General features: G+C 40.8%; 1 protein-coding gene across 2 annotated transcripts in view; it reads right to left on the bottom strand.

The window, feature by feature from the left end:
- Window positions 1-12,517, bottom strand: part of ADAM22 (ADAM metallopeptidase domain 22) — a 135,084-nt gene that overhangs the window by 30,009 nt on the left and 92,558 nt on the right. For both annotated transcript variants that reach the window (XM_044425179.1, XM_044425180.1), the window contains exons 16-22: window positions 9,778-9,849; window positions 7,371-7,463; window positions 5,358-5,438; window positions 5,124-5,174; window positions 2,959-3,022; window positions 2,558-2,663; window positions 878-1,000 (exon numbers count right to left, since the gene is read on the bottom strand). In XM_044425179.1, coding sequence (XP_044281114.1) covers window positions 878-1,000; window positions 2,558-2,663; window positions 2,959-3,022; window positions 5,124-5,174; window positions 5,358-5,438; window positions 7,371-7,463; window positions 9,778-9,849 — 590 coding nt within the window. The remainder of the gene's footprint in view (window positions 1-877; window positions 1,001-2,557; window positions 2,664-2,958; window positions 3,023-5,123; window positions 5,175-5,357; window positions 5,439-7,370; window positions 7,464-9,777; window positions 9,850-12,517) is intronic.

Raw genomic sequence — 12,517 nt, 5'->3', positions numbered from 1 at the left:
TGTAATGCACTCTACATGGGGCTACCCTTGAAGACGGTCCAGATACTTCAATTGGTTCAAAATAGAGCTGCCAGGCTGCTGACGGGGACTGGGCGTTATGTTCACATGACTCCAGTCCTCCGACAGCTTCACTGGCTTCCCATTGAAGTCCGGGCCCAATTCAAGGTGTTGGTGATGACCTATAAAGCCCTAAACGGCTTGGGTCCTGGTTACCTGAAGGAGCGCTTACATCCATATATGCCTGCCCGCCCCTTGAGATCTGTGGGAGAGGCCCTTCTCCGGGAGCCCTCCATGAAAGAAATCAGGAGGGTGGGGACTTGGAGGAGGGCTTTCTCTGCGGTGGTGCCCAATCTATGGAATGCGCTCCCCAGAGAGGTCCGCCTGGCGCCGTCGTTATTTGTTTTTCAGCGCCAGGCGAAGACCTTTTTATTTAAGCATCATTTTATTTGTTAATATTATTGGATTTTATCTGGCCAGGGCGACTTATTTTATATTGTTATTTTTGTGTTTTAACTTTATGTCTACACTTTACAAACATTTTAATTTAAGGTTATAATTTAATGTTTGTATTTTAACTTAATATATTTGTATTTTAACTTAATGTTGTAAGCTGCCCCGAGGCTTCGGCGAATGGGGCGGCATAAAAATGTCTTAATAAATAAATAAATAAATAAATATGTAAATAAATACATTCTAATGAGTTATGTGGCACCTGGGGAAGTTTCACACAAGCAGAACGGAAGAATGGAATCTGCTACTTGTGCAGAGATGGAAACAGCTTTTGCAAGCAGTAGAAGCCCTGTGTTAGCAGAACAGTACTACTAGACACTACCCTGTTCTACATTGTGCCCTTTTTGTTTAGGTTTTGACTGATTACCTGCAGATGTAGGACTTGTCCAAATTTTGGAGAGAAATTGATGTGATCTCACCATCCAGCTCTCCAAGTCTTGGGATGTTGGAGACAATATTGGAACACAGAAGATATCCACAAAGAACATCCCTGGAAGGAAAGTTTAAACAAGCCACAAGGGTTCTTTTTTCCTTGTTTGTATACAGTCCAAGAGAAACAGCTTATGCTGATTGACAGAAAGAAATGGTTAAAGTATTTCTTTAACCTAATGTTAAAGAATGTAAAAAATGTAAAAAAAGAATGTAAAAAAATTTATTTTTTTCACCTAATGTTGTGAGCCGCCCCGAGGCTTCGGCGAATGGGGCGTCATAGAAATGTTTTAATAAATAAATAAATAAAAAGTATCTCCAGTTCCCACCAAGCAACAGTTCCCAAAAATGGAAAAATACTTGCTACCCTCAGAAATGCTCAAATGCTTTTGGAAAATGTATTTATTTATTTTATAACTGACTTTCTAATCCACATTAACTAATAGTCCAGGAGGTCTCTCTGGGGAGAAAGTGCTTAAATAAATTCTTACAGTAGCAGTATCCCACAAGTCCCTCCTGCCAACTTTCCCGCATTGCTTCTAGAGGAGAGCAGCAATTAATTTCAGTTCAGCGCTCCACCTGGGGCAGATTCAGACAGCAGCCCTTTCATGGTATGATAGAACCATCTTGTTGCTCTAATGGATGTGAGAACCAAAGCATGCAGAGGAGTTCAACACCTGGCTGGCTACCTTACTGTGATTAAGCAAGCAAGCCAGATGCCCCTGCATGATGCTAGACACCTTAATGTACTTTGTAATATCCTTCACAAATCCATTCTTCCAGGGGATCATGGGTCTTGTAGACATGGCCCATGACCAAGTAGCACTCTGAGGTACAGAATGCAGAAGAGAGCCTACACAGGCCCATGCTCCTCCTTCCACCAAGGTAAGGAATCCCCCAAAATCAGGAATGTCTTTCTTAGGAAAGGGGGAAGGATGGGGCAGTGGACAAGGTAGAAAGGAACCCCATTTTGCACTCATCTATCTGAGGAGTGTTCAGATTTTAGCTCTGTATTTTTACTATCTACCCATCCCAGCAAGAAGTAACTATGGAATAGTAGCTATGGCATATCAACTATGACTGATAGAGCTATGCAAATCTCTGCTCTGGTTGAAAGAGGCTGGTTGCTTCACATCAGGGCCAGCCAAAGCACTGTGTAAGCCGGACATCCACTACAAAGTGGTGCCTCCCGAGCCATGACTTGGGGAGAGGCTGGTCAGTATTCAGGGAGTAAACCTGTACAGTGGGGCCACGGTTAAAATCACGTACAATTGGAAGGCACCCTGACCAGGTCAGCTTCCACTATTTGGGCTGCCATGATCAGCTCAGTGTCATAAGTCACTCTAAAGAAAAAATGATGTTCCTCCAAATCTATGGATATGCTCTTAGGTTAGGGGGGACACTAACGTTGGGAGAAAGGCGAAGATGTAGCTGGAAATTGCAATGGAAGTGAGATTTAATGCTGCACAACTCTGCATGCAGATTTGGAGCTGAGCATGTATATTAAACTCCACTATCTCCAGAGCGACATTAGATGGACTACAATATTTGAGAGTCATAGGCCTAAACAAAATAAAATAAAAATAAAGGTATTATTAAACTGAAAGGTTTAACTTACTCATTCTTGCACTGTATCCAAGTATCTTTCTCTCTGCCACAGTTACCTTTCTCAGTTCCTTCTATATTCAACCGCTCATAGCAGTAGTTATCAGCAGAGGTTACTTCTAAAAAACAGAAACCAATTTCCTTAGACAATGATGTGTACTTTTGATTTAGAAGATAAATATACAGATCTGAACGAGATTAAAACCACACATTATATTATCCAACATTTGAAAAAATAGGATTGTTTTAGTTTTTAATGCATTGTCTTTATGCAAATCAACCTGGGATTTTGAAGTGGGAAGGAGAAGACCAGTAGAGATCAATAAATAAGAACCCTTATTATGACAAGTGAGTTGGGCTTGTAGAAGGATAGAAGTAAAACACACAGTGCAAGAGTTTAGAGTTCTTACTCACTTTCTCCCCAAATATATTTACACTGCCTGTCTCTTGTTTTACATCGTCCTCCAAAACAAATGCCCTGAAGAGAAATCAAAAGGACATAAAACAATATAAAACTCCATTACTATTTAATGTATTGTCCAAAGAGTTATTTACTTGGCAGATTTCAATCTATCTGAATCATCTAAAAGAGTAAAATCAGCTTAATGCAGTTTAGGTCTCACATTTTTCTGCCAGGTAAGTGTCCACAGGTCTGCAGTCTTACTATATAATTGCATGTTATGTTTCTAGACTGTTACTGTAAACATGTTTTTCAGTTCGAGATAAGCTATCCGTAGCATGCAGAAATACTACATTTCCCTATTTACCCATATGATTTTTCTGAATAACCTTTCTGGCATCTCCAAGTGAAGCTAGAAGAGGCTCTTTTTCTGAAACCCTGGAGAGTTGCATAGCCCATACCGAGTTTGATAAATTCGTTCACTGGCTTGGTATAACCTCGTTTCCCTGCTTTCACCAGACAGGTTCAGAGAGCATGTAAATCAGGGGCAAGAGGAATGCTCTATGCCCACATTTGATTTTCACAATGAGCTGAGAATTCCAGTATTTCTACCTTTCCCCAGATACAGTGAACAGAAAGAGAAAGATATAGAAAGAAGAAAGACGAGGAAAGGTTTCTAGAGTAGATCTTGCAGTAAAGTAGAACACTGGACACGTATTGTGCCGTTCTGGTTCATTCTGGTTCTGTGTAATGAGGCATCCAGCAGTGGGTTATCTCTGCTTCCTGCTTCCTAGGAAGGGAAGATATCATTGACCCAAGATTCCTTTTTGGTTCCATTACATGGCCAAGCTTGAAGCAGAAAACCCTGAGGACTCTACTACATTCAGTGAAGAATACAGGCGTCAAGGCCCCTCCCCCTCCCCTGCCACAGCTGGGTGGGCCTAGCAAAGCTGGGGGGGTGCCAGGTAAAGTAGCGGTCGAGACTAAGGACACGGGCATTGGCGGTCAGGCCAAACCAGAAGGAACTTTCATGAGAAGCGTTCAAAGTTCGGTTCTCCATTTGGTGTGAGGAGCACCAACAGTGCAACGTGCACAAGTTAACATAATATCTAAAGAGAGAAGAAAGGTAGCTGAGTGTTGCCGAGAATGGTAGGCAGTTTCTCTTGCTCACAGTGCCACCTGGTGATCCCAGTCAGAAAAACAATGAATTTTGTCCAATTAGATAGACCAATGTGCTTAGTCATGCTCTCGCCTTGCTTCATCTAATGTGAGACCTCCACTCTTTATTTGGGTAACTTTGTTTTTCCACTGTGTATGGGCCCAGACTGTGTTAGTGGGTTTCTCCCAAATTGTAGCATTCCATGCTGGTTATTTCAGACTCTGAACCAGAAGAGAGTTCAGAATTCTTGGCTGAATTCTTAGCAAGGTTGATAAGCTCAGACAGAAACCAAGCCGCTAGTGAGAACCAGACCACGTCCAGTCCAGTGGGAGGGCCAGAGGGAGAGGGATATAATTTAATAAGTCCGATCATTTCAACTAAGTGACATCATGCCTTGGCCCACAAGTGGTTGGGGCCTCTCGGAGGGTGAAGCAAACACATTTGGAGAAGAAATCAGTTTGGAATCAACTTCTTGAGATAAGCCATACTTTCTCTCTCTCATTAGCTGACTCATTAACTAGATGGATTGTCTTTTGCGAACAGCCTCTGCAAACTCCTGCTGTATCACCAGGCCAGACTGGCTGGCCTGCTTTACTCCACTAGTCAGTAATTAGCAGCCTTTCATCTTTATCTGCTTGGAAGGGCAAAATGGAGGCAAGGGAAAGAGACCAGGTCACAACAGTTGGACATCTTCAACTCACCCAGAGCTGTATGAATGACTGTGCTGTGAGTGCTGCTGTGCATGCTGTAGGACTTTTGTAAAAAGTGAGGACATAAATAGAATAAAACAAATAAATAAAACAACACATTGGAACTCTGAGCAGTAGGAGGAGACAACCCACTGTTAGATGTTTCCATCATACCAAGCAGAAGAACTGCAGATGCCTTTGCCTCACCTGAGGTCTTTAAGACTCAAGAGGTCAAGAAGACTATGAACAGGCTTGCTTTGATTTCCATGGGTTTTGGTTAAAGTCTACTTTATTTTAAAAAGAAAAAAAGTCATATCAGATTTGTACTTACCTGCCCATTGTCGCATGAATACCCATCCATTTTGTGCAGATTTGGAGAACACTAAAACAAAAGGAACCACATCATAAACTAAACTAAAACCTTTCAAGCAGTTTTACAGTATATCAGATTAATGTTAAACTTTGTTTTCAACTGGGTAGTGACTCCCTTTTCCCAGCACTGTTTTATTCAACACTGTTACTGAGATAGATAGAATTTGCCTCTCTGTGTCTTTTGAAACATTACCTGACTGGAGTCTCCTGAGCAAGTTTCTGGAATATCACAATCATTCACAGCTTCTCTACATACAACACCTTTGGCTTCAAACTGCAAAGAAAAAATAACATCTGAGCATAACTTTCAATAGTTTAAGACAAAATGCCACAAAGTACATTTCTCTGTTCTTTTTTCTAATTTGGGGCTCTGAAATATCCCTCCAAAGGGCATAATTTTCCAAATATCCAGCTATATTAACAAAGATTTGTTGCCCAGATACAGAAATCAGTTCCACTAATTTTTAACTCATATAAATGAGGGCAACAGATAAGGCTGAAATTGTCACATGTATTAACAGTCTTGTATTTAAAGCAGTGACATGATTACAGAATTCAGTGTGTTTGCTTTATTTAAATCCTGCATTCCTGCCAAAACCTGGCAGTCAAGATGGCTAACAATTAAACCCAGTTTAAAGACAGAAGCTTAACTAAACATAACTTAAAAACTTCATTAAAAACACATCGGTGGACAGTATCATGTAGTGACATAACCTAACACAAATAATGTTCCATTAGCAGAAAACAGAGGCAGTATCCAATGCTGTCACTCTACAAACTCGTAGTGTAGAGGAACTCCACAAAATCTTTCAGTTGCACAAGTGCTGATATACTGCATGGGTGGAGCCCATGGTCCACTCCTGATTGGGATTGTGCATGTGCTTACAATTCTTCCATTGTGCATAATGGAAGCAATGGAAGCAATTGTAAGCATATGCTAGTTGCACTCCTCAATGACTCAAATTATTCAGTGGAATAACACTATGAGTTATTTCATTTTGCAGAATGACAATAGTGGTTAATGCCCAGTGAAAAATATGTGATCAATTAAAAGAACTGAGTTTCCTTATATATACCCAAGGCATCTAATCCTCCAGATTATATTTTTTACCCCAAAAGTCACTACAGCCAAAACAATACTGCACAGTCCAGCCAAACTAAAGCACTGTAAAAACCCACTGATCAGTGGAGGAATAAGTGGAGAATAACCTGTCCCTGTATCATCCTACCCTTGAACTGAGATCTGTAGCAAAGGGCCTTTATGTAATGCTATCACCGAACAAATTCCAGGCTTTTATAGTAGGGTCGGCTCTTTCCCTGGATATTACGATGGCATCAACAATGCGAGATTCACTACCAAGTGAAAACAATCCTTTCTCAACAGGACTTTCAATTAGATAGGTGGGTCTAAGTATTACACTGAGAGAGTATTTTTTGTCCACAATCTGAAATGTACCAAGCAGTTATTCCCACCTGCCACACCAATTTTGATCAGTGCAGTAGACTTTGGGGTATAAGCAAATTGAATTTGGCTAACTTAACGGCAGGTTTTGAATGTGGAGTGCTAATCTGATACTACTTTGATGTTGACCCTTGCTCTCTGCTTGTTCCCTTTAAATAGTTGTTCAGTTTAGGTCATGAAGAAGGTCATTTATCATCTAAACAGGTCATTAAGAAGATATCAGATGTGCTACTCTTTCCTGCAAAGGAAATTCCTGAATAGTTTTGTTCAAAGGCGAATTTCCAGAATATAAGTCACATTTGAGAAACAAAAAGAAGTACACAGCGGGTCAGCCTGCACATAACTCTACGCTATAGTACAGTGTCATAAAAATGTCATGTAATGAGCCTCAGGATTAAATTCAATACAATCTTAAGTGTGGTTAATTGAAACATGCCAGCTCTGTAAACAACTGTTTTGATATTACCTTAGTTCTACTAAACATAGAAATATTAATCAGTTTGTATCATTCACTCAACAAACCATAGTTAATCAAAAAGAGAAGTGAAAGCTCAAATTACTTCCTCACAACCACACCAGAAGAAGGAAGGAAGGAAGGAGGGAAGGAAGGGTATGATCCGAGTCCAAGAATCCCCTAGGCCTATTTGCATAGGTTAACCTATGGTTTGGCATGTTGGGCTAATCAGCTCCTAATCACATATGAAAAACGCTTTAAACTGTTTTTAAAGGCACTTCAGTACACACCTGACATTTGGTACAGCAAAGTCCATTACTGCACTGAGAGTTAGCAGTTAGACTGCAGGCCTTACAGCAATCTTTACCTTCAGCACGACATTCCTAAGGAGTAGAAGCAACTGTGAAACAGTAGTTTGGCAAGAACATCTATAAAACTTTGTTTTCAACTGCCACTCTATTTTATAAGCCATGCAAACTTCAGGAGAAGAACAGGAGTAACTTGGTCATTTGATGGAGAATACGGGAACAAGGTACACTATTAATTGTGGTACAGCATTTAGAGTGTCAGACTAAGACTTGGAAGACCCCAGTTTAATTCCCTACTATGCCACAAAACTCACTTGCCAGTCACCACCCTGCAGTCTAAAACTAACCTGTAGAGTTGTTGTGAAGGACAGAAGGAAGGGCCCTACATATTGTCCTGGGCTGATTGAAGGGATGGCTGAATAAGCAACAGCAACAGAGAAGTTAAAGTCACTGCTCCAACTGTGGTCTGTTGGAACTCGGAGGCACTAGAGAGTGCCAGGAGGTCCCGTGGTGATATATCCACATGCAACTCACAGAGGAAGGGATCATGCTCAAAGTTGGCAATACTGCGCATTCAGCTTCCCACAATCTCCAGAGCCTCTTATGACACACACATAAAGGATTGTGTGTCCAACGTGTCTTCCATATACTTTGGCTAAACTTCTGTTCTATAGCTTTACACTGAACGGGAAGTTTGAAATGTAGCACTATGAGCTGTTCTAAGCAAGAAAAGAAGTCCAGCTGCTCTTTGAGTTTCTGATTTGCACAGCTCTGGATTCAAGCTCCTTTTCCATATATTTCTTGCCGATCCCTAAGAACTTCTGAAGAAGTCAAAGGTTGCCCATTTCAGCAGTGTCACCAGTTCTTTGGAACCCTCTCCAAGTGATGTTCAAGAGGCAGAAACTGTTGCTATTTTAAAATCTTGTTGAAAACACACCCCTTCTTCACACAGACTTTTCTGTCATGTGAAGAACTCTGCTATTACTTTGCTTTATTCTTTATGGTATTATCATATGTTTAAAAATTTCATCATTTTTCTTATGTTTATCTTGCTTTTGTATTGTTAAATTGTGTATTTTATGAACTATAAATAAAATGGTACAAAAGTATAATAAATAATTATACTACAATAAATAGAGCACTTTATCCAATGCTTATTCAGTCAGTTACCCCATATATCTGCTATAATTCATGGTGGGGAAAATCTCCTTTACAGTCATGTGCTATATGGAATTACTGAAAGTCGGGAAACAGTTTAAGATGGCCAGGGAGATACTGTCATGGCATACAATCACTTTGCATCACCCATCTAAGATGGGAAAGGGAGTCACATGTGCCATTCGTGGCACACTTCCCCATCACTTCCCCACACTCCCAATGAAAGAAGGAAGCCAGATCCTATGCAGTGAGTGAGAGCATCCCTTAATCTGCCCACTCCATAGAAAAGACATTTAAAGTTCAATATTCAGGATACTGGGGAAGCTGTTTGTTGTTGTGTGCATGCACAGTGGTATGTACAACAAGGCACGTACATCTCGCTTCTCTCAAAATGTGGCTGGAAAGAGAGACATTTATAATAAAGGAAGTTCGGCTACATTAAAATACTTTATTCACTTTGGGCTTTTGGGTTTTATTCTGGTTTCAACTTAGGGTTTTCTGTTATGCTTTACTAAATATATTGTATGGGCTGTAGTGGAAGAATAGTGAGCTGATTATTAAGGCTCAACAGGTCATATAGTGAGCTTTTCCTGTGTCCAAAAGCCAGGGTAGTTTCTTGGAACCATGCCAAGGCCATATAACCTCCAGTTTATTAGGAAGGGCACCAGAGATGATGTCCTTGCAACTGCTTTCCCCAATCATTTTATAGTAAGAGCTGCTTTGTTGAGAAAATGACACCATTTTCTTTACTTTAGCAGCTTCAGTAAAGAAGCCCTCTCTCCACGAAAGGCCGGTCACAGCCTGGGCATGTACAGACAGCGTCTGGAGCAGCGGGAGAGGGGAACGTCACACAATCCATGGCAAGAGGCATGGCCTTTGGTTCTCAGCCCAGGAAGAGAAAAGGTCGATGCAGTGCTTACCCAGGCAAATTTGGAAGTTCATGAAGCACCCCCAGCCTATTCAAGCAACCAATAAAGCTATAGATGAAGAGGGGCTGACCTAGGTGGCTTCGTTTCTTCCCAAGTCTCCTCAAAAATCAGGTGCTTCGGTTGCACCAGGCCCCTAGCATAAATATGCCATATTACTGTATTTTTATGGTTTTACTTCAGCTTGTAAACTGGCCAGAGAGCTTAGTTAATGCATGGTGAAGAAATCTTAGTTTAAAAAGTTAGGAATGGGTTCTTTACTATGGTCAGCTCTTTCATTGTAAATAATTCATTGTAGAACTTACTGTTTCACTGCCACAATCACACTCTTCTCCAGCTTCAACAAACTTGTTGCCACATACTGGAGGATCAAGGAGCTGCAATACCATACATATATAAATATTACAAATCTGGAACACTTTATCCATTTAAAATGTTTTCTCTCCCCACCATCCCTCTAAGTTATTAGACTTACTCCCAACGCATTCCATAGCCTACATTCCTCCATCCAATACCCATTCATAAAGTGTGAAGGAGTTCTTCAGAGCACAGCAGCTAGCTCTTCCCCACTACTCATGAACTTTCCTGTTCACATACATCTATGCGTATCCTTGGGGCCTTTGCAGACTGAGGTTGAGTGCATGTTGGTTAGAATGGCATTGCTGGGGCATTCCTTGGCATCTAGGAGCTGAAGCTATACCACTTATTTTGGGTAGCCCTTTTATGTATTTGTAAGCAAGCACCTGGAAAAGGTTCATGTGAGTTATATATAAACCAACTGTATATGCACGACTTATTCAACTGATAATGGGCTTGTATCTCTACTAAACATGCATGTTTGGACAAAAAAGTGTTGTACAAACTCCCAGCATTCTCCAGTTAGCCATGATGGCTGAGGAATCCTGGAAATGTAGAACATTCTTCTGCTTATACTTGCATAGAATTATGCCGTAAGAGAGAGCATTTAGCAAAATTTTTATTTATGGAGAGCTGCTGCTGCTGCTGCTGCTTCTCCTCCTCCTCCTCCCCCTCCCCCTCCCCCTCCTCTCTCTCTCTCTCTCTCTCTTTCTCTTTCTGAGTGCTCCATTTATTTATTTAAAATTAATCATTTCTATCTATGAAAAACACCCAAGGCAATGTGCAAATTAATCCACTCACTAAAATGCACTACACTAGTTCTCACATCCTGAGAAACCATAGCTTAGCAAGATGAGCAAAAGTCAGAATGAGTCTGAATAAGCCTTAAGCAGACATGAGGGAATGAAGAAGGACCTTGGAAGCTTTATTTCCAAACTCCACTGCTTCCCCTGCTTTCTGAATGTGGGGCTGTGATTAACATTAACTATGGTTAACTTAAGGATGAGCAACTGCTACATTACAGGGGCAATCCCACCCCACTAGGCACAATTAATGAAATTGGCAGCAAATTACCGAAAATTGGTGGCAAATCACTAAGGCAGCTGGAAGGGCCCACACGTCTCACTGGCCACGAGCAGCCTTTACCATCTCGTGCCACAGCCCCTAACATGCTGCTGTAACTCTTTGCAGCAGAAAAACACAACCAGCTTGCTGCCAAAAATGGTATCTCTGCTGTTCCAGCCAGTCTTACAAGTCCCACCATTCTCTTTCAGGTTGCTAAGGCAATCTGAAAGACCAAATTGCACTTGCTTTGAATTGAGATTTAGCTGCGTCAGGCTTCTGTAGCCACAGCAAACAAGTGTGATTTGGCCTATTTAGGTTACCTTAGCAGGTCGCTGTCAATTTTGTCAGTAAACTGGCAATGATTTTGCTTTCACAAATTATTGCAGTGTAGTGGGGACCACAACAGAGGCTCCATGTGGCCTCTGTTCTCTGTATTTCTGTGATTTAAAACAAGCAAGTTTCAGAAACCGCTGTTTGGAATGGGCTTTTTTTTCAGAGAGCCATAACTAATGTTAACCACATACTGCTGGCTTGAACAAAGTGACAAACTGTAGTTAAGAAAAAGTGAAAGTAAACGCTTCCAAACTTTTTATCCCAACCACGCAGAATGAGACGAGGGGGCGACCTGCAAATCCACAGACCACTCTGGCTTCTTTCAGTTTATGCCCATTGCACTAAACTGCTATTAGTGTGACACGTGAATACAAGCGATGCAAACGAAAAAGTTGCACGTGCAACAAAAGGTGGCAAATGAAATTTCAGAAGCTGATAAACCAGGGATATCATACTGTGACGAAAAGCAAAGCTAAAGTGAAAGATGTACAATTCTATTTACCACAAATGATTAAGACTACTGGGAAAGGGATTTTTACTTAAAAATAGATGCAGCTTTATGTTAACTTACAGAAATCCCTGAATAAAGGGGATTTATCATCTCCATCTGTTATTGGGTATTCTAAGAAAAGCCACACACACAAACACACACAGGATATATATCTCCTGTGCTCCATTAGGTGAAACACTTACAACTGTACTATGGTGGTTATGCTTTAGGTTTCTCCCTGTAGAATAAGCTATTGAAACAAGCTGATGCACTTTTTTGTTTCATCATTACTCTTCCACGAAAAAATATGACATGAATTACAAATTCTCAATGAGATTTTTTCCACAGCCAAGATCCAAAGGAGTGTACATACTTAAGAGATTCCATCAGTGTGTGCATGCACACACACAGAATTTCCACACACAAACACACACAAAGTTCTATTCTTCCTTCTTCATTTTTTAAAAATTACATTAATACATAAGGGCCAAACTACAAAACAGAAACTAACAGCACTTCTAATATAAAAATGAGACTCGGGGCCTGGCATTTTCTCCATGCAATCAAGCATCCTAAATCCAAAACTGCAAGGAGATTTTTTTTAAATGGACAGCTGATCCCTGTTATGGGAATAGCTGGAAAAAATGCAAGTCACTCCAATAACAGAATTAGGTGCTAGATGTGTCATTGTATAGCAGGGCTTATTTATGTGATTTTGGTGAGTCTCCTGAGAAAGAAAATTCCCTAACTGCAAGCAGCTCTCAGATTCATGGACAGTCTGTATGCCAGCAGGAAAATTA

This window comes from Varanus komodoensis, unplaced genomic scaffold (assembly GCF_004798865.1).
Source record: "Varanus komodoensis strain SLA01 unplaced genomic scaffold, ASM479886v1 scaffold15, whole genome shotgun sequence".
NCBI lineage: Eukaryota > Metazoa > Chordata > Lepidosauria > Squamata > Varanidae > Varanus > Varanus komodoensis.
The sequence above is the reverse complement of the archived record's forward strand: the minus strand, read 5'-3'. Positions and strand labels throughout refer to the sequence as shown.